Below are 23,168 nucleotides of genomic sequence, written 5' to 3' on the forward strand. Positions count from 1 at the left end.
TATTTATTATTTAATTATTCAAGTGAACTATTTTGCAAGGTCGTCACCATATTTCAGGATTTTGGGAATCGAAACAATTGAAAATCCTTGAAATAGAGCATGATTGTAACTAACCCTGTAATTGTACCAAATTTAAGCAAAGGATACAATTCAAGATTGGTTTCAAAATCCTATTTGACATTATGACTATTTAGCAGTTACAGGCTGTGTTCAGTAGTTTTTTGTCCTGATCTCAGACCAGTGTAGCACGGCGTGTCAGCAGCTGTCACATGTCACCAGCTCTTTGCATTTAACACACACTTGACAACAGCAGCCTATGAAATAACCTCAGATGTGGCTGACCATGAGAGAGATGGCCCCTGAAGCAATACGATGTTTCAAACTAGCTGCGTCTTTGTCCATCTTCCTTAAATCAACAGCACTCAGATTAAACAAGGTCTTTGTCTGTGTTAATCAGCATCATGATGAGAAATGCTTCTACATTAGTCTTGTTTTAAAATGGTAAAAAGCTTCTAGAAATACTTAATCATATTCACTACTATTACTTCCTCCAAAAGCACTTTTTGGATATCGCTTTCCAAATCAATCCTTTTAACTGAAAGTGCTTAGTGGACTTGATAATGTCCACCTTTTGAAAAGAATTGTATAATCTTATTGGCCACATTGCAAGATACTTTCATTTCCGTTCACTTTCCTAAACTAAGTTGAGAACTTAATGATACGATTACCTGAAATCACCCTGGAAAAACCTCAGAGAGAGAGAGGGACTTTTAGCCTAAGCCTACAGTCAGACAATTAAAATACCTCGCAAGTCTTTTATCCTCCTTATGAGAGTATTTCCGCAGGTACTCCACCTCCTGGGAAATTGTCACTTTAGACTTTCTTTGCCACCGGATGAATCCCTGACAAGCTTTAATGAGCAACCCAAGAGAGAACTGAGTGCTTTATAGGAAATGGGCTTTAGACGGACAAGCCGGCATTGTTCATTTTCAGCTAGCTTAGCCATTTTTTTTAAAAAGGTGCAGTCTGATTTATGCTCGACCTGTGTATTGCCCATTTGGGATCTGGACATCTTTTGAGTCGGGGTCAGAGATGCGAGTTGATCTTGATGTATGCGTAGACCGACCTATGCATCAACCTTACAGGAATAGTCAACCCTTAACATCATTAAATTCTCCGCAGGATCATGAGCACTCAGACCAGAAGAGCAGAGTCTGCAGAGGTCAGGTGGTAGATCAGATGAAATAGAAAAGAAGAAAATGTTCTCTGCTTAGGTGGTTGGCCTTTTCACACTTTTTTTTGCTCAGTTTGAGTTGTAGGCATGCTGGAAATAGAAGCTTCTCCCTGTCGTATTTCTTCTGTATCTGTTGAGTGTAACTTTGCTGATTGTGGTTGTGAGGTGAAGCAGGTGTTGGAACTTGTCCACATATTTACGGGTATTTGTGAAAACACAGTTTCCACCTTGATTTTTTTTGTTGTTGACAAAAATTAGTGAAAATATCTTAAATGTAGTCAATATTTTGTCATTATATATTTATTCTTATATATATATATATATATATATATATATATATATATATATATATAATTTTCTATATATTATTTTTTGACAAAAATGTATGTGTATATATTTTTTTGCAGTATTACAATTTTCAGGTGCATTTTTTATAGGTAAAATGTTTACTTTAATTCTTTTTTTTTTCTCTTGCACATCAGTATTGTTATTTTTGTTTTCTTTTTTTTTTGCATGAATATTTATTTTTTTATCAAATTTTTTTATTTTTAATCAATATTTCATTGGCATTTTTCATAAACAGTTTTAATCCTCAGTTTTGTTTTGTTTTTTGACAAAAAAAATCCACAAATAATTAAAGTTTAATATTTTGTCAAGTTATATTTATTATTTTTTTATTAATTTTTATATATTTGTTATTATTGATATATTCAGTTTTGACCAGTAAACAGTAAACAGTTTAAATCCTCAATTTTGCTTTTAAAACTTTTCCACACCAGTAGATTTTTTTTCCTTTTTTTTTTTGACAAAAATATCTGCGAATATCTTATATTTAGTCAATATTTTGTCATGTTATATTCATTTTATTTTATTTCTTATATATTTGTCATTTTTTAATATATTCTTTTTTTTTAGTCAAGTTAACAGTTTTTTTTTATACAGTATTAAAATTTTCAGGTAAAATTGTAATTTTTTCTTGTATTTGATCTCTTCCACATCAGCATTGTTATTTTTGGTTTACTTTTTTCATATTTTTTTATATTAAAAATTTAGCTTTTAAATCCCTTTCACACCAGTGGATTATTATTCTTTATATATTTATTTTTATTTATTTCTAACGAAAATATCATTATATAAATCATTATATAAATATATTCAGTCATTTCTTTTATTTTTTTATTTTGTATTTTTTTTTATATATTTGTTTTTTGATATATACATTTTTGACCATTTCATTTTTTTAGTAAAAAAAAAACTTCCTAAAGTAAAGTAAAACTTCTTAAACATTTTAAAATTGTTTAATCAAAAATCTTAATCCTCAGTTTTGTTTTTAAATCTTTTCCACATCCATATATATATATATATATATATATATATATATATATATATATATATATATATATATATATGGATTTGTTATCTAGTGTTATCTATCTATCTATCTATCTATCTATCTATCTATCTATCATCTATCTATCATCTATCTATCTGTCTGGACTAAAATAGTTTTATATATGCTGTACTTGTGTGGATGTTTAGATGTACAACATCCAACATATTTTTTATTTTAAATTTCAACAGATTAGTCAGGTACAACATTATATAACAATTTATGTTTAATCAAAACATGAAAATCTCCCAGTGATGTTTCATCATTCCACCTGTCGCAAAAATACTTAAAATACCACCTACCTATTCCGTACAGTGGGAAGTAGACGAAGACACCAGAATCAATGAGGTCATGATGCTCCATTCCTCTCCAACCAAGAAATAAACTTACGGCAGATAATTAAATGACTAATGGCTGTGTGCTCCACTTGTGCGCGCTGACAGCCTCAAGCTCTCCAGAGAGGCTCCATCCTGCCAGAAGAAGAAGCTGATGAAATTCCCCAGACTAATCAACTGTTTGTGTGTGTGAGTGTTTGTGCCTGATTTTGTGTGTGTGTTTAGGTGAGAGTAGGTAGGAGCTGACAGTCTGGAAGAAGGATATCAGTGCATGCTAGCTGGGATGGAATCACGACTTAGCTCATGGGAATTTGTGAATCGCAAAACAGAGGAGTAAGAGATGGATTCATGTGCAGAAGGGTTTGTAGCAGAAGCACAAAACACAGAAGCTGAGATGTAATCCAAACAACACCAGCAGAGCCAGCAGCTAGAGAAAGACCAAAACACTACCAGACTCATCCAAAGACGTGAGGTTACTGGATAAAATAGAGGCTCAGACAAGATAAACAACATTACAGTTGCTGTCAGAAAACATGCAGTACTTCCAAGTGCCACTAGATCAGAGTATGTAGTGTTTATATCGGAGCAGTAGACTGAAATGGGAAAAAGGTGTAGTAGTTACAGTTTTTCTTGATTGCTTTGATGCAGATACTTGCAAACAAGTATATGAGCTCTTTCAGTCAGTCATTACACCCTGGACAACAAAATACAAAATACAGAACTCAGAACTCAGTGCAGAACTCATTGCTTGTCATTGTAGCCTATTGCCAGTGCCATTTGTTATCTTTCTATATAGGCTGTGTCAAATTTGCCTTTCTGCAAAGAATTGGATCCAGAATAAGAAATGATTTGATGCATTTTTTCTTGATTGCATGACATTCATTTTTTTCAAACCGTGTCTGAAAACTGAAATACTGTAAATATTATCCTCCTCTTCCTCTGACCCCTCTACCTCTTACTCTCACTCTCATCTGCCTTAGACCTCCTCCATCCATGCTGGCAAAGAATAACACAGACGTGGCACCTTTTTTTTTATAAGGCCTGCAGACTGATTGCTAATTGAAGATTTGTGTGAAGGAGTGTCAAACAGGTGCTTCAGTGATTTCATACTGATCTAGGTAGTTTCTAATAGTTAGGAATAGATGGTTTCTGTTTAGTTACCATAGATAAAACAATGGAGTTTGTACTGCTTGAATGACATCCGTGTTAACTGATTTGCAAAAGGGTGGGGGAAATGTGTCAATCCAATGAGAAAGGGTTAAGACATTTGCAAGACGTGTCTTCTGCTCTGCTGGGATAGTGATGATGAAAACTAAGTGGATCCTAGTTTCTTTAACCAGGTCAAAGCAATCAAGAAAAACTGTAAAGGAGTAGTTCACTTTCAGAACAAAAATGTACAGATAATGTACTCACCCCCTTGTCATCCAAGATGTTCATGTCTTTCTTTCTTCAGTCGTAAGGAAATTATGTTTTTTGAGTAAAGCATTTCATGATTTCTCTTCATATAATAGACTTCTATGGTGCCCCCAAGTTTGAACTTCCAAAATGCAGCTTCAAAGGGCTCTAAATGATCACAGTCGAGGAAAGAATGGTCTTATCTAGCAAAACAATGGGTTATCTTCTAAAAAAAATATATATATATACTTTTTAACCTCAAATGCTCGTTTGTCTAGCTCGGCAAGACGAGCGTTTGAGATTAAAAAGTATATAAATTATAAATGTTTTTAGAAAATAACCAATTTTTTCGCTAGATAAGACCCTGCTTCCTCGGCTGGGATCATTTAGAGCCCTTTGAAGCTGCATTTAAACAGCATTTTGGAAGTTCAAATTCGGGGGCACCATAGAAGTCCATTATATGAAGAGAAATCCTGAAATGTTTTCCTGAAAAAACACAATTTCTTTAAGCCTGATGAAAGAAAGACATGAACATCTTGGATGACAAGGGGGTGAGTACATTATCTGTAAATGTTTGTGAACTACTCCTTTAACGCTGGAATATACTATACAACTTTTAAAACCGTAACAGATTTTAAAACACTAGGCATCATACACTTGATTCAATGCGAGTACTCGATTAACAAAAAAATCATCAATTGCACTTTGCCCATGTAGAGTAACTGGCAGAATACCGGAAGTGGTGCATTCCACGGACGAGAATCCATGAAACGCATTATTTGACCGTTTTACAAGGCTGCGGGATATATTAAACCCATTTAAAGGGTATATTTTAACATGATGCAGTTTCTTGTTTTCTTTTGTCTTTGGAGTGTTACAAGCTGTTTGTGCATAAGATCTGTAAAGTTACAAATCTTAAAGTCTCAAACCAAATATATTAATATTTATTATAAAAGTTTAGACTCAGCCACACCTCCCTAAAATGGCTGTTTCAAACACGCCTCCACTTGTCCATGTCACAGGGTGAGTAGATTAGCATAACACCGCCTATATGTAAATGGAAAGAAAGAAGGCAAAAGCAAAAGTATATTGTTTGCCCTTTTAAATGAGGACACAACTAGAAATCAGTGGCTAAATTATATTTACAACACTGCACTTGTTGCCACTAAAACGTTGGGAATTTTAAACTGAGATTTATGGGGTGGTTTGAGACACTCCGCAGTGTTACAACAAACTTCTCAAATTAACTGCGAGAAAGTCCAGTGTTTGCTTAATGCATCTTTTCAGTTTATGTTTTGTCTGCTTGTCATTTTTTATATGTTGCCTCAGTGGACTGTCACAGTTCTTTGAGTCAGTCTGGAGACAGCCCGCGTGAGGTCACGACAAATATGACAGAAAGCCTTGCCGGGCTGCTAGCGGGAAAGTAATGATGCGGAATTGTCTCGGCCCCTGAGATGCAATAAAGGGAAGATCCTCGCAAACAGACAGTAACAATATATTGTGCTTAGAAGTCCAGGGACAGGTTTCGCAGAGTTGAGTTGTTAACCATGCCTGTCAAAAAATCACACAAGAGTGTGTCAAAAGCAGAAAGCGGAGAGAATGTCTGGCTGTCCTGGAATATCCTCCAAAAAGCTGGCTCTAAACCAAGCCTCGTGAGCTGTCCTAAGATTTAACCTCTGTCACATTCATGAGTCCTTTCCGGTGCCCTCCTCCTGGATTTCACTGAGCTTTGGGCTTGGCAGTCAAATCGTCTCACTGAGGAAAAGTAGATTTACTCTTTCGTCCTTTTCCCTTCGGGTGACTCTTGGCCACTGGGCAGCTCAGCCTCTTGCTTTTCTCTCTTCGCTGTCTCCCATCCTGCTGGGGTATTGTTCAGTTAAAGCTCTTTTTCTTCTCTGCTACAGGAGGCAGAATCTAGTGTGGCTACCACAGTGTCCTCCCCTGCTGCTGTGCCAGTCAGCCCCCCTGACTGGACATGGCCCTGATTGAGTTATTTCAGACTTTCCCCCCTGTGAGAGAGGTGAAGGAGCGGGAGGGGTGTGATGCTCCAGTCTGCATGGATCAATCGAATTGAATTATTAAGGCACAAGCTTTATTGCACAAAGCTACGATGGCATTTTAATGTTTTTTATTTAATATTTAAAAAATAAATAAAATAAAGTTTGTGTTTACATGATATGTGTGCGTACTGTGTATATTTATATCTATATATAATGAGAAATATTTCAGAAATATTTGCATGCATGTGTATATATATATATATATATATATACACACACATTTATGTTATATATAAATATAAATATACATTACATATATTTCTTAAATATATACGTGTGTGTGTGTGTGTGTGTGTGTGTGTGTATGCGCATAAATATACACAGTACACACATATATTATGTAAACTCAAACTTTTATTTTGGATGTAATCACAGTTAATTGATTTCTCAGCCCTACTTTTTATTTTAAGACATAACTCTCTATGTTACAACTCTTGTAACATAACTTTATTCTCAAAACAACTGTTTGTGTAACATTCTGACTATGTTCTCAGAACATTACAATTTTACTCTTGTAACATTACAACTTCGTTCTCAAAATACAACTATTTGTGTAACATTCTGACTACATTCTTAAAACAAAATACAGCTTTACTGTTGTAACAACTTCATTCTCAAAACATAACTTTGTATAACATTCTGGCTGCGTTCTCAAAACATTACAACTTTGCTCTTGTAACATTACAACTATATTCTCAAAAAAACTATTTTTGTAACATTTTTACTTAATTCTCAGAACATTACAACTATATTCTCAAAACAGCTATTTGTGTAACATTCTGACTGCATTCTCAAAACATTACAACTTTACTTAATTCTCAAAACAACTTTTTGTAAAATTCTGACTAGATTCTCAAAACATTACAACTTTACTTTATTCTCAAAACAACTTTTTGTAAAATTCTGACTGCATTCTCAAAACATTACAACTTTACTTTATTCTCAAAACAACTTTTTGTAAAATTCTGACTGCATTCTCAAAACATTACAACTTTACTTTATTCTCAAAACAACTTTTTGTAAAATTCTGACTACATTCTCAAAACATTACAACTTTCTAACATTACTACTTTTTTCTCAAAAAATAACTATTTGTATATCATTCTGGCTGCATTCTCAAAACATTACAACTTTCATCTTGTAACATTACAACTTTATTCTCAAAACAACTATTTTTGTAACATTCTGACTACATTCTTAGAACATTACAACTTTACTCTCCTAACATTACAGCTTTACTCTCGTAACATTACAGCTTTACTCTTGTAACATTACAACTTCATTCTCAAAACAACAATTTGTGTAACATTCTGACTACATTCTCAAAACATTACAACTTTACTATTGTAACATCGCAACTTTATTCTCAAAACAACAGTTTGTGTAACATTCTATTTTCTCAGAAGTTTATATAACATTTCAACTCAATTCTCAAAACGTAGCTATTTCTGTAACATTCTGACTACAGTACATTCTTAAAACGTTACAACTTTATATAACCTTTCAAGTTAATTGTCAAAACATAACTATTTGTGTAACATTCTGACTACATTCTCAAAACATTGCAACTTATTAGAACATTACAGTTTCATTCTCAAACTTTGATTGTATTGTTATTTTTACATGCCACTAAATTTTCACCAGACAGTGCTCAGGTGGCCGATGTTCTGAGATTATTACCTGGTCAGCGACTGCACCACACGGGGTGTAATATTGTGTTAGTAGTTGAAGGGGTATGAATTTTTTTTATGCTGATGAGTTAAAGGTGCGAATGTGACGAAGGACAGGTCAGGGTCATCTCATCCCATAAGAGCTGCTTTGACCATGGCATGCTGTAACCCCCAAGGGAATAGAGATCCCACATATAAACAAAGACCATAGAAATGAACCATTGATGAAACTGTCACTATAATCGCCCTGCCCTCTACTTTATTGTGGGTTATTACTAGCCAAGAAAGCATATAGAACCCTTTGGGTCATAAATTTTGCATTAGAGTAAAGGTAGGCCTATATGACTTGTGCTCTCCTGCTCCCACCATCTCACCTAATTGTCATCATGATGACAGTTATGACTGTTTTTCTTCCCTTCCCCCTTTTTTTCTCCCCGTCTTTCTATTTATCAGGTCCTGATGTTGGCAGATGGTAACACAGAGGGTTTCCTTTATAAGAGGCTGCCTGTTCTCTCCACCCTGGTTCCGCAGGACGGCAAAGCCACTGCGTACGTGTGCGAGAACTTCGCCTGTGCCCTCCCTGTCACCTGCCCGCAGGAACTGAGGAGACTGCTGCTGGAATGAGAGTTGCCGTCACACTACACAAACATCACTGTGGGATCTCTCCATAGTTGGACCGCTAGATATCTCAGATTATTACGCAAGTAGCAAACTGCAGTCATCAAAAACAGTCATAAATGAAATGCACTGGAAGACATTATACAGTGGCAAGGCAAACCTTTAGGGGTTGTCCTAGTTGTGATGTTCTGCCTCATTTTAGGCCTATTATACAAGACAGTCGTCTTGGGAGATGGAAAACAATGATATTGTAATGTAAGGAGGAATGCTGAGATTAAACCTTTCATAGGTTTGCCTCATGGGCTCAGTTGATCTGTCAACTTGCTTTCTAAACGATCAAGCATGTTTCTCCGCAACCTTTCTATGCAGTGCAGCTGATCAGGCGTGGATAAGCAAAATGTAGATAGATTTAGAGTGGAATGACACATACAATGTATATATAGTAGAGCTCACGACTCGGTGGAATATAATAAATTCTCATTGAGTAACCTTTTGTGATCTGGTTAATCTGATTATCAAGTCTAATACAGTTTAGATTTATGGGGGTCTCACACCAGATTTGACAAGCATACTAAAGTTTTGAACTAAATGTTTCTATACATGTACACCTTTGCCGTCCTCTAATTTCCATTGATGGTGCCCAGATGGGAATATATAGGATGCTCAAAATGACAGTTAGTAATTTAAAAGGTTGGCTCATCCAAAAAAAGAAAGTTCGGTCAATATTTGCGATCATCTTTAGAATACAATTTGAGATATTTTTGTTGAAATCCGAAAGCTTTCTGACCCTGCGTAGACAGCAATGCTACCACGTTCAAGGCCCAGAAAGGTAGTAAGGACATTGTTAAAATAGTCCATGTGACACCAGTGGTTAAACTGTAATGTTATGAAGCTACGAGAATACTTTTAGTGCACAAAGAAAACAAAAATAATGACTATTCAACAATTTCTTCTCTTGAAACATCTTAATTTGTGTTCCGAAGATGAACGAAGTTTGGGTTTGGAGCGATAAGATAGTGACTAATTTTTGGGTGAACTATCCTTTTAATCTGACCAAAACAAAATATTTAAAAATCATTATTTGGTAAATACACTACCATTCAAAAATTTAGGGTCTAACATTTTTTTTTTTAATTGTTTTTAAAAGTAGTCTCTTATGCTCACCAAGGCTGAATTCATTTGATTAAAATACAGTAAAAATGGTTTATTGTGAAATCTTATGTATGTAAATAAATGAGTTTTCTAATTTAATATATTTTTTTAAATGCAACTTATTCTGATAATGGCAAAGCTGTTTTTTTTTTTTGTTTTTTTTTTTAATGCGGCAGGCATTATTCCATTCTTCAGTGTCACTTGATCCTACAGAATTCATTCTGATATGCTGATTTGGTGCTCAAGAAACATTATCGATGTTGAAATCAATTGTGATGCTTAAAGGAGTAGTTCACTTTCAGAACAAAAATTTACAGATAACGTACTCACCCCCTTGTCATCCAAGATGTTCATGTCTTTCTTTCTTCAGTTGTAAGGAAATGTTTTTTGAGGAAAACATTTCAAGATTTCTCTCCATATAATGGAGTTCTATGGTGCCCCCGAGTTTGAACTTCCAAAATGCAGCTTCAAAGGGGTCTAAACGATCACAGCTGAGGAAAAAAGGGTCTTATCTAGCAAAACGATTGGTTATTTTCTAAAAAAAAAAAAAAAAAAATGTATATACTTTTTAACCTCAGATGCTCGTCTTGTCTAGCTCTGTGTGTACTCTGTGTAGAGATTAAAAAGTATATACATTGTAAATGTTTTTAGAAAATAACCGATCGTTTCGCTAGATGAGACCGTTCTTTCTCGGCTGGGAGTCCTTTGAAGCTGCATTTAAACTGCATTTTGGACGTTCAAACTCGGGGACACCATAAAAGTCCATTATATGGAGAAAAAAGCGGAAATGTTTTCCTCAAAAAACATAATTTCTTTACGACTTAGAAAAGAAAGACATGAACATCTTGGATGACAAGGGGGTGAGTACATTATCTGTAAATTTTTGTTCTGAAAGTGAACTCCTTTAATATTTTTCTGGAAACCATAATACATAAATACAAAGTTCAAAAGAGTTTATTTTAAATAGAATTTTATTTTACAAATGTATTAAGTCTTTACTGCCACTTTTGATCAATTTAATGCCCTCTTTACTAAGTAGAATGTCTTTTTTATACTTATTAAATTGTAAAGACCATAGTGTACATAATGTAAGTTAAAAGATACAGTGCAGGGGCCTCATTTATAAAGACTTGCGTAGAAACCATCCTTGATTTTATCTAAGAACTTTTCTGATTTGATCGTAAGAGCGATTCAGAGAAACGAACGTACACACGAAATCCATGCGCATGCCAGTCATTCGGTTATAAATCACAAATGATCGTGGAATTGTGTGCAGCTGAATGTTCCGCCGTCGAAACGCCCCTGCTTAATTAATTAACATATAAAATGAGCTCATTCCTAAAGCAAAAACTCTGTGACAATGGCAAGTAAAAAGGAGCGCAATAAATCAAATTATAGTGAGGCTGAACTATCTGCAATACCAGGCATTACCACAAGGAAACGGTCGTACGCCAAGCTGGAATCTGACGTGGAGATAAGTACTTTTCCACGTCAAAGACGGTTTTTATAAATCTGTACTTTGACGTGGATTTGATCGTACGAACACTCTAAGATCAAATCAGTGCGTAAGAAAGTTTTATAAATGAGGCCCCAGGTCTTACATTTTTGTCAAAATTGAGTTATCCACATATTCTTATTCTGTGACTGATTTACATTATGTGATGTTTCTTTTGTAAGCTGTGTACATTTTGGGCCTTTTAAAAACAAAAACAAAAAGGGTTCTATCTACAGAAGTCTATGGAATGCAAAAACTTTGAAGCTCAATATCTCAAAAGTGCTCAGAATGCAGATAGAACCTTATAATTTTAAGTCAGCAATGTGTAATGCAGTAATTAATTTTTTTATTGAAAAGCATGTAAAGTTGCAAATCAGGTTTTTACAACACGTCATTAATCGGCCATATTGACGGCACTGAACGTAAACAGTGCCACTGACTGAACCTAACGGACCTCGCATGTTTTGCTGATTACTGCTGCTGAAAACTGGTCAATTATTGTCTGGTTTTGGGCAATACTAATCGCTCAGACCAAGAAAAACATTAGGAGTACTATAGACTGCCAAAAGTTTTAAATCAAGCAGAAGTTTGCAAAAAACTATCTGAGGAACAAAAGGTGTTTGTGGTTGGCCAGACTGAACCAGGATTTCCAGGGCAAGAATCTTGACAACATTCGTGTTTGTGTTTCTTATCATTTTCAATCAGGTAGGTGAGTAACTGACCAAACCCTGTCATAAGTGCAAACTCTCTATATTATGCAATGTGTAATTAAAAAGCCATTTAAGGCACAATATATACGATTTTATATATAACACTAGAACAATGTTATATATTTTGCTGACTTGTATACTTATTGTGTAATTATTTCTCTATTTGTCTCTATGTTTCTGCCATGGGATTGCCATCCCGTGGTAACTAGGAATTACACAAAATTCAGTCTGGATTCAGAAAACCCGAGAAGGGATGATGCCAACCCCTTAGAGGACCTCTGATGGTGCCAGCCCTGAATCAACATACAGCACTACAAAATTTTGCTACAAGTTTGATTGCAACACATAATCATTACTATTAATAGTGTTCATCATCTGTTTGATTACACCATTAATTTTAACATACATCTATACCATATGTACATCAACTTGACATACAGTAGTCACCACTAGTAAGCTACTAAATATATTGTAGTAACCTAAATTTCCCGTACAGCTGCTTTCCGACGATTTGTATCGTGAAAAGCGCTATACAAATAAACTTGAATTTAATTTAATTGAATTGTACTTAGCCTGTTATCGCAGATGTTTACAACAATATTTAAATCTGGAGAAATAAGCAATTTTAACTGTCATCACATCATCTGGCAATGACACCATGCACCCTAGTCTTTGGAAACACCAAAGACGTTTTAATGTGATGTGTTTTATTACAGAGGCGACGAACACACAGACTAGCATTATAACAGAACGTTCAACACGCTTAAATGCATGAAGTATGATAAAACAGCACCGCTTTACCTCACATATGCATGATCGGAAGAAGCTGAAGCAGTCTATGGCAAGCCATTTTAGCCTAAAATATTGAATAAAGTGTTTCTCGTCGTAATTGCATTTTTACTAGTAACAATTAAATTAGAGAGCTCTATAATTAATTTTTTACTAGTAACAGTGCCAATTAGAGAGCTCTCTAATTAAATTCTTACTAGTAACAATTATAATTAGAAAGCTCTCTAATTCAATTCTTACTAGTAACAATTCCAATTAGAGAGCTCTACAAATGAAATTTTACTAGTCATATGTCTTCATTGACTTTCATTCATTTTTAATTAAAGAGCTCTGTAATTAGAATTGTTACTAGTAAGAATTGAAGTAGAGAGCTGTGCAATTGAATTCTTACTAGTAACAATTTCAATTAGAGAGCTCTCTAAATCAATTTTTACTAGTAATAATTCCAATTACAGAGCTCTCTACTTCAATTCTTACTAGTAACAATTCTAATTACAGAGCTCTCTTATTCAATTCTTACTAGTAACAATTCTGATTAGAGAGCTCTACAAATGATTTTTTACTAGTCATGTCTCCACTGACTTTCATTCATTTTTAATTACAGAGCTCTACAATTGAATTATTACTAGTAACAATTTCAATTAGAGAGCTCGCTAAATCAATTTTTACTAGTAATAATTCCAATTACAGAGCTCTCTACTTCAATTCTTACTAGTAACAATTCTAATTACAGAGCTCTCTTATTCAATTCTTACTAGTAACAATTCCGATTAGAGAGCTCTACAATTCAATTTTACTAGTAAAAACCACATTAAAGATGTTTAATTGCAAAGCTCTGTAATTGAATTAAAGAGCTCTCTAATTCAGTTCTTACTAGTAACAATTGAATTAGAGAGCTCTCTAATCGGAATTGTTACTAGTAAAAACTGAATTAGAGAGCTCTTTAATTGGAATCATTACTAGTAAAAATTGATTTAGAGTAATACTTCAATTGTAGAGCTCTGTAATTAAAAATGAATGGAAGTCAATGGAGACATGACTAGTAAAAATTCATTTGTAGAGCTCTCTAATTGGAATTGTTACTAAGAATTTAATTTAGAGAGCTTTCTAATTGGCATTGTTACTAGTAAAAATTGAATTATAGAGCTCTCTAATTGAGTTGTTACTAGTAAAAATGCAATTACGACGAGTAACGCTTAGTATATTTTAGGCTAAAATGGCTTGCCATATTCGAGTCCTATGTCACGCTGGTTTCTCATTAGCAATCGCTCCAGCAACGTTAATAAAGCTTTAATACATAGATTAGCTCATCCATGAACACCATTTCTGAAGACCAGAGAATATGCGCCCTCTAGCGGCGAGAATGAACGTATTTTTAAGATTAAGAATAAATACATTGTAAGCGAATCTATAATTTCTAATCAGGCATCAAATAGTTAAAATATATATATTTAAAAAATTCTCAGGCAATGGGTAATCTCTGCAGGATGATATAGGATCTTGTACTTACAGGGATCCGTGCAGTGTAAACATCTAATGCAAAGCAAACGGTGGAAGTGACAAAAAAATATTAAGAAAATGTGACATTGCAGTCACGCTAAGCAAATGTGTCTAATTATAAGGACATTCAGATATGTGGAGAGGGAACACCACTATTTAAGTTAGCAGGATTTCTTGAGAGCTGCTGAGGGATGCGTCTGTTTCAGCGCGACAGCTCCTTCCTCTTCCGCCCCCGCGACTTTACCAGCCGTGGGTGACACAGAAAGACAAAATTAACCCATCTGCAGAGCTACAGTACCAGTCCATTGTGAAAAATCCTCTGGTTTGAGTGTGCTGAATGTTTCCTGTGTTGTCGGTATGAGCACTGCATTGTACAGATGGCGTATAGCAGTGACACTGCCATTACCATTACAGCCTAAAGCTAGGAGACAACAAAAGAAAAAAACTTAGAACAATCCAATCTCTAGTGAGAAAAAGGAAGAAAATGTGCCCTGGTCTTGCTAAGCAACACGGCAGGCTAATGCAGACATATCTACTGTCAATACATGCTGATTTTGGCTGCCTGTTTTCTTCTTGTAGATCTGCCGGGAGCCACGTTTCCCAGTGTTTGTGTGCAGATTTTTTCGCGGAGGAGGAAGGTGAAGAGGGGGCTCTGCTCCAGTTATGTCGAGTCCTGTCTTTGTGACTTGTCAGGAGTTTGTACAACCATGCTTTCGTCTGTCTTATCGTTTTTTCTCGTTCCTTCAGCCAGCTCAGGGTGATGAAGAGTTCTTTGGAAGCACAGTATCTGCTTGTTCGGGGACCTATGGAACCTCGGTTTGGTAACATCATGGTAGGACATCTTTTGTTGTGTCTGCGGTCCCTTCAGCAATCAGTATTTTGTTTACAGCTGTTTGCTGACAGGCTACCTGTTGCAAGAAGCTGTCACATTAGAGGGGGCCTCCATGTACAGATCTCTCTAGTTTAAGTCCGTTTTGAAAGAATAGCTACCTTGTAGCTCGAGGGCTGGGACTGTAAGAGCAAAGTCCCTTTGGAGATCATTACTGCATAAGATTTGTGAGCGTCTCCGAACCCGCCTTACCTTTGCAGGATAGCTGAGTAATAAGGCCACAGGAGGCTCACCGTGCCTACAGTCCATGAGGCAGCCTGTAGACTGAACCTATTTGAATTACAAAGTATGAAATTACAGTTTGAAATAGAATATTAAATATTAGTTGTATTATTATTCATTAATAGAATCATACAAAACAGAGGAGTTAAGAGTTGTTATTGGGAAATGTTCAAATGTAGATTAACAGTTGAAGTCAAAAATTGACATACACCTTACCTGAATAAGATATTTCACATTTAAATGCATTTACATATAGTCCACAAGAGAAAATAATAGTTGAATTTATACAAATGACCCAGTTCAAAAGTTTACATACGCTTGAATCTTAATACTGTGTTGTTACCTGAATGATCCACATTTTTTTAGTCCCTTGTTTGTCCTGAACAGTTAAACTGCCTGCTGTTCTTCAGGAAAATCCTTCAGGTTTTTGACAACTAAGGCACCCATATGAAACTGTTACAGAAGGTTCAAACGCTCACTGATGCTTCAGAAAGAAACAGAATGCACAATGGCAGGGGGTGAAAACTTTTGCACGGAATGAGATTTGTGTGCATTTTTCTTATTTTGCCTAAGTATCATGTATTCTTTTTCATTTAGTACTGCCCTTCAAAAGCTACAGAAGATACGTACATGTTCCCCAGAAGACAAAATAAGTTAACTTTATCCTGATCTTCAAATTCCTAAAGTTTTCACCCCTGGCTCTTAAAGCATAGTTTTTCCTTCTGAAGCATCAGTGAGCGTTTGAATCTTCTGTAATAGTTGCATATGAGTCCCTCAGTTGTCCTCAGTGTGAAAAGATGGATCTCAAATTCATACAGTCATTATTAGCAAGGGTTCAAATATACAAAAATGCTGAAAAACCAAAGAGTTTGTGGGACCTGAAGGATTTTTCTGAAGAATGGTAGGCAGTTTAACTGTTTAGGACAAACAAAGGACTCATGAACAACCATCACTAAAAAAAAAACAATACTGTGTTGTTACCTGAATAATCCACAGCTGTGTAAGAATCAAGTGTATGTAAACTTTTGAACAGGGTAATTTTTATAAATTTATCATTTTCTCTTGTGGACTATATGTAAACTTCTTTTATGTAAAATATCTTATTCAGGTCAATACTAAATTCTTTTGGGTGAACTATCCCTTTAACAACAACACATAGATTCAAATGAACAAATGAAAAATTCAAACCACAGATTCAAGTCTCGCATGAAAAAGTTTTTCTTGAATTTCTGTGTGAGACATTCTCTAGGCTATTTACAACATTGTGTGAAGAACAAATTTATCATCTCAAATGCTTTTATTGACAACCATCACTTGGCTTTAATGACCTCTCTTTATCAGCCTGTCCATCTGTTTCCAGCAGTCTCATCTTTTAAGAGCAGGCTTCTTTAAGCAGCTTCCAGCGGCTCGGAGTTCTCGTCAAAGCGGACTGGGGAGAATGGCTCTTCAGCTGCTGAGTGTATGAGTGTGTGTATTGATTCTGCTCTGTGTGAGTCCTTGGCTTATTGGCTGATGGCTGGTAGGATACCTGCCCCAGAGAGAGGAACCAGCCGCTCACAGCCGATTGATTATGGACCTCATTGTTGCTGATTGCAGCTACACATTCACACAAACAACCGCTTCCAAAACTTATATTGTATGACCTCAACATCATAAAATGATTGTGGACAAAAATTCACAAAAGATGGCAAGACCAATAGTACTTTATAGCACTTGTTGAAGATTAACAAAGGGATAGTTCACCCAAAAATGAAAATTCTGTCATTAATTACTCACCCTCATGTTGTTAGTTTTCTTTGTGCACAAAAAGTATTCTCGTAGCTTTGTAAAATTACGGTTGAACCACTGATGTCACATGGACTAATTTAACAATGTCCTTACTACCTTTCTGTGCTTTGACCGTGGTAGGACCCTTGCTGTCTATAGAGAGTCAGAGAGCTCTCGGATTTCACCAAAAATATCTTAATTTGTGTTCCAAAGATGAACGAAAGTCTTACGGGTTTGGAACGACATGAGGGTGAGTAATTAATGACAGAATTTTCATTTTTGGGTGAACTGTTTATTATAGTATTGTAGTGCTGAAACCCTAATTATTAGAATGGCCAAGGGTCAGCAATCTCCACATAAAACTGATTGTGCAGACCAAAGTGTAAGTCGTAGAGACTTGAAACTTGGAGGGGTGGTAGTACTCACTCCACCGACAATATCACCAAGACTCGACCCAATCGGCCTGATGGCGGCGCTACAACGAGCAAAAGTCTGAAATTGTTCATAACTCCTAAACCGTCAGTCACAGAGTCAGCTGTCTCATGCCATTTGAATCCTTGGCTCATGCTGGACAAAACGCAATATGCCTCAGATTTGATCGTGAGATTTTCAGGTATTTTGGATTTTAAAAAAAAATACTTTCACAAACTAGTCCTGATCAGAACCAAACCAGTGCCCAAAGATCGACTCGTTATCACAAAAGGACGCCAAAGCGTTCGAAAAGGGGCAGGGCCTAAAACTCCTGAATGGAATGAGATATTTTGGCCAAACTCATGACACTTATGTTAGAGCTCAATCTGAGGTCACAGGATGAAAATCACGTTGCTTGGCCACTTGGTGGCGCTATAGCAGGGGAAAAAACATGAAAATCGCTGTGCACGGCCTTGGTCCAAAATGCCACAAGCGTCTAAGGACATCTACGTTGCTCAAAAAACATGGCCGCCATTGGCTGATGAAGTTTGAGCATCTGTTAGACAAGGTTAACAGAACAGAACAGAACCAAACTGGGTGAGTTGTTTGACTCATGGTCCCAAAGGTCTGTGAGAAATTTTAAAGAAATTAGCCACTGGAGGGTAATATTGCATTTTTTATGGGCATAAATGATTGTACATGGCACGTTTTTTCACATACACACAATATTCGTACCATATGATAGAACTCCTCATTCCAGACAACTTTGCCTCTAGAACCACTGCTGTCAATCAAATCTTTTGTAATGTGATTGAGAAGATGTAAAAAAAAACTACTTTTGCGAACTAGTCCTAGATTTTTCTTCCAAATCTGAAAAAAAAAAAAAAAAAAAAACATTGAAGTATAATTCTTTGGTCTCCCTAGGTCAATAATTATAAAAAAAAAAAAAAAGATTAAATTTACTCTTTGGGAAACTGAACGTTTGGAAACGGGGCCTGTCCAAATGTACCCAAAATCCTATAAAGCCTAAAGGAAAGCTCAAAACCGGGTGAGAACATGCAACAGGTGATTTTTAATCAAACATGACAAGTTTTAAGGAGATCGAACCACAGCTGATGCTATAACAGTCATAAACGTGGAAAAAAAAAACTATATTTCTATGGTAGATTACCTGGATTTGCCAAAATGCTTTTTTAAATTATTGATTCAGGCGCTTACAGGCTTGCTAAATAATGTCTATTTTTGTATGTGCTAAAATGCCTTAAAATGCTTGAACTCCTTAATTGCCTTAATCACTGCTTGCAATCTCTATATATATTTTTGCTATTGTATTTTTATTTTAGTTTAGTTTTTTTTCATCATAGTTACATTTTTTTCTTAAGTTTTTAAGTTTTTTACACACATACACAAATATTAGGTGCTGAAATAATCAGAAATTGCTAGTAAATTTCACAAATTACAAAGAAACGGCAAGTGACACTAAATTACACATGACGTAGACCAAAATATAGTATTTTATTGTTAAACATACTCCAACAATCTTTTATTAACAACTTTAAACTTTAAAAAAAAGTTTTTATTTAGTTTTTATCTTAGTTTTGGCATTTTAGGGCTTCAAAAAATAATTAGCAAACAGGTATCTTTTTTGCAAACAGGTATTATTTAATTTAAAATTGAAATTGGTCAGTGCAGTGTTATTGGTATCTAGTGGCATTTTCATTTATTACAAGGAGGTTGAAAAATTGTAAACATTTTCTAAGATACCATGTAACCAAAAAAAAAATCAATGGGTGGATATTTTATTACATTTCAGTTGGTTTTGGAGTCATTTTAGCTTCAGTTTTTCAAACCGCTGTTTTTATTTGTTTTATTTGTTGTTTTAGTTTTCACTACTCATAATAGCACTGTGTAGGATGTTTTCTGAACAGTGGAAGACAGGTTGATTGTTTGGGAAATCTGTTTAAAAGTTATTGTTTTAGCAATTGCTTTAAGAGCACAGAAAACACATTTCACCTTTACTGCAGTTAATACAATTGTCTTGTCCAAAACCATTTTCAATTTTTTTTTACCCCCCTTGCTGACTGATTGGTTGTTTTCTCTTTCAATTTCTAGGTCCTTTTTGCAAGTGCATCAAAGCTGGCTGGCCCATCTTCACAGTGGAGCATTTCTGCCCTGGTCTGCTCTTCCCAGAGGAGACAATTAGCCATCCTTCTGCCACATGCTCACATACAGTACACACTCCCTGACCAGCAGCGTGTGTCATCCAATTGGAAAATTGTTACCGTATAACGGCAACAATGTGACTTCGTGTGTCATCAGCTGGTTGGTAGCCTAATTCTTCAGCATGTAATGTACTTTCTCTTCCTTTCGACGTTTTCAGCTAGATAGAGCGAGTGGTGGGTTTGCACTGACACTGCCGGTGATTGATCTGATTTTAGTATTCTCTGTTGCCCCAGTGCCCTGCGCACGAGCTGTTGTTGAGGAACGGACCTGGCCATACATATTCATCAGTAAAGAAGGTCAGGGAAGAGAGGAGAAACCAAACACAAGGGACCGTGTTGAGGCAGTAAATTCACTCCAGTGCGCCGCGGCGGTCGGCGATAGACGTGACATTTCATAGTGTACACACAGAGAGCGGCAGGCGGGGAAAGAGAGGTCTGTCATTTTTGGTGCGTCGCAATTGGGTAATGATATACAGGAAGACGCAAAGGAGCTGATGTGGTCAAGTGAGGTCAGTGAGCTCATGCCAGAAGATGCCTACTGTCGCGCCGCATCCCTTCAGCGTTTAGAGGCCGCCTCTGTTTCCTGTCCATTCTTTCAAACCATTACATAAATCAAATGCACCCAAGGTTCTCTCTGTTCCTGGCTCTGTTTCTGATCGGTTCCGGCTATTACATGTCTGTATTCTTGATCAGGAAGATCCAGTTCTACAAGGTGACACCGTCCCAGAATTCAGTCCTACAGGGTATGAAAAAATAAGAGGCAGTCGCATCATTTTCACTTTATTTCCTGCTTGGCTTCTACTGAATGGGTATGGAAGCTGTTCCGCCACTGAATAAAAAAGAAAAAAAAAAAAAAGCTTTTATCTCACAATTCTGACTTTTTTCCCCCCAGAATTGCATGATATAGGCCTAAACTTGCAAATAAAGTCGAAAATCTCAGAAAAGTCAGAATTGTGAGACAGAAACTCGCAATTCTGCGAACATTGGCCACCAATCTTTTTTTCCCCTCAGAAATGAACTTCATAACTCACAATTGCAAGTTTATTTCTCACAATTGTGAGAGAAAAAGTTAGAATTGCAAGATATAAGAATTGTGAGTTTTATCTCGCAATCTTGACTTTATAGCTTATTTTTTTGAGAGAAAAAAAATAAGAATTTTGAGAAAAAAAGTCAGAATTGCCTTAATGTCCCTGCTAAAAAAAAAACAGGCTTAAACCAGCCTAGGCTGGTTGGCTGGTCTTAGCTGGTTAGGCTGGTGTTTTAGCTGGTGGTCTCCCAGTGTAACCAGTTAAGACCGGAAAGTGGCCAAAACCCTTCTAAAACCAGCCTGGGCTGGTTGGCTGGTTTTAGCTGGTCAGCAGGCTGGTTTTAGAGGGGTTTTGGCCACTTTCCGGTCTTAGTTGGTTACACTGGGAGACCACCAGCTAAAACCAGCCTAACCAGGCTGGGAGACCAGCTAAAACCAGCTTAAACCAGCTAAGACCAGCCAACCAGCCTAGGCTGGTTTAAGCCTGTTTTTTTAGCAGGGACATTAAGGCAATTCTGACTTTTTTTCTCAAAATTCTTTTTTTTTTTTCTCTCAAAAAAATAAGCTGTAAAGTCAAAATTTCGAGATAAAACTCACAATTCTTAGCAGTTTTTTTTTCAGCAGGGGTCTCAGAATTGTGAGTTTATATCTTGCAATTCTGGCCTTATAATTCAAATCTCACAATTCTAAGAAAAAAAGTTAGAATTGCGAGTTTGTGTTACGAGATGTTAACTCGCAATTGTGAGAGAAAAGTCACGATTATGAGATATAAACACACAATTATGAGGAAAAAAAACACATTTTACCTTGCAATTTGACATTATGACTTGCAATTGTGAGTTCATATCATGCAGTTCTGAGAAAAAAGGTCAGAATTACGAGAAAAAAAGTCAGAATTGCCTTAATTTCTCAGAATTGCAAGTTTATATATCACAATTCTGACCTTATAATTCAAATCTCACAATTCTGGGAAAAAAGTTCGAATTGCTAGTTTGTATTATGAGATGTAAACTCGCATTTGCAAGAAAAAAGTCAGGATTATGAGATATAAACTCACAATTATGAGATAAAAACGGGTTTTACGTTGCAATTTAAATGTTGTGTTATAAACTTGCAATTACAAGAAACAAAAAAGAGTTTTACCTTGCAATTCGATTTTATAACTTGAAATTGCGAGTTTATGTTATGCAATTATGTGAAAATTCTGATTAGAATTGTGAGTTTGTATTACAAGATATAAACTCGCAAATTACAAAGTTTAATCTTGCAATTCAACTTTATAAGTTTATATCTCGTAATTCTGACCTTATAAAATCAAATCTCACATTTGAGAAATAAATTAGAATTGTGCGTTTGTGGTGCCAGCCAAATAATATTGAAATATTAATTTAGGATTTAATTTTTTTTTTTTTTCAGTTAAAACAGTAGTAGTGCTGTTGTACGCTCAATCTTTGAAAGTCTGATATATGAAATAATAAGGAAAATGTGTTTTGAAATGGAACAGTTTATCAGTTTATTGAACTTTCAGACACACACAAAAAAAAACAATATATTTTTGAAATTTAGTATGATATACATGATATGTATATGATTCATCAGGCTTTTATGGCTCATGTAGTGTGATACAGGGGAATATGGAACTCACACTTAAGGAGGAACTGAACAAAACTATGCAATTTGGTGCATTTTGCTGTAAAAGTAAGATGAGTTTTAATAGATTGTAATGCAAATTGATGAGATGTTTATAAAAGTGTATCTACTTGCATAAAATGCATATACAGTTCAGGTCAAAAGTTTACATACACCTTGCAGAATCTGCAAAATGTTAATTATTTTACTAAAACAAGAGGGATCATACAAAATGCATGTTATTTTTTAGTTAGTACTGATCTGAATAAGATATTTCACATAAAGACATTTACATATAGTCCACAAGAGAAAATATTTGTTAAATTTATAAAAATGACCTTGTTCAAAAGTTTACATACACTTAAATTTTAAAACTGTGTTGTTACCTGATCCACAGCTGTGGTTTTTTTTTTTTTTGTATAGTGATAGTTGTTCATGAGTTCCTTGTTTGTCCAGAACAGTTAAACTGCCTGCTGTTCTTCAGAAAAAAAATCCTTCAGGTATAGAAGGTTCAAACACTCACAGATGCTTCAGAAAGAAATACAATGCATTAAGAGCTGGGGAGTGAAAACTATTGAACAGAATGAAGATGTGTATTTTTTTCTTATTTTGCCTAAATATCATATTTTTTCATTTAGCACTGCCCTTCAGAA

At 35.4% G+C, this 23,168-nt stretch overlaps 1 protein-coding gene across 1 annotated transcript in view; it reads left to right on the forward strand.

Moving 5' to 3' along the window:
- The window catches only part of spata20 (spermatogenesis associated 20), a 74,100-nt gene extending 64,909 nt beyond the window's left edge, over positions 1 to 9,191 (forward strand). Inside the window, exon 16 of the mRNA XM_073827885.1 lies at positions 8,538 to 9,191. Coding sequence (XP_073683986.1) covers positions 8,538 to 8,708 — 171 coding nt within the window. The 3' untranslated portion in view covers positions 8,709 to 9,191. The remainder of the gene's footprint in view (positions 1 to 8,537) is intronic.
- The last annotated feature ends 13,977 nt before the right edge of the window (positions 9,192 to 23,168 follow it).

The sequence above is a fragment of the Garra rufa genome, chromosome 22, assembly GCF_049309525.1.
Source record: "Garra rufa chromosome 22, GarRuf1.0, whole genome shotgun sequence".
NCBI lineage: Eukaryota > Metazoa > Chordata > Actinopteri > Cypriniformes > Cyprinidae > Garra > Garra rufa.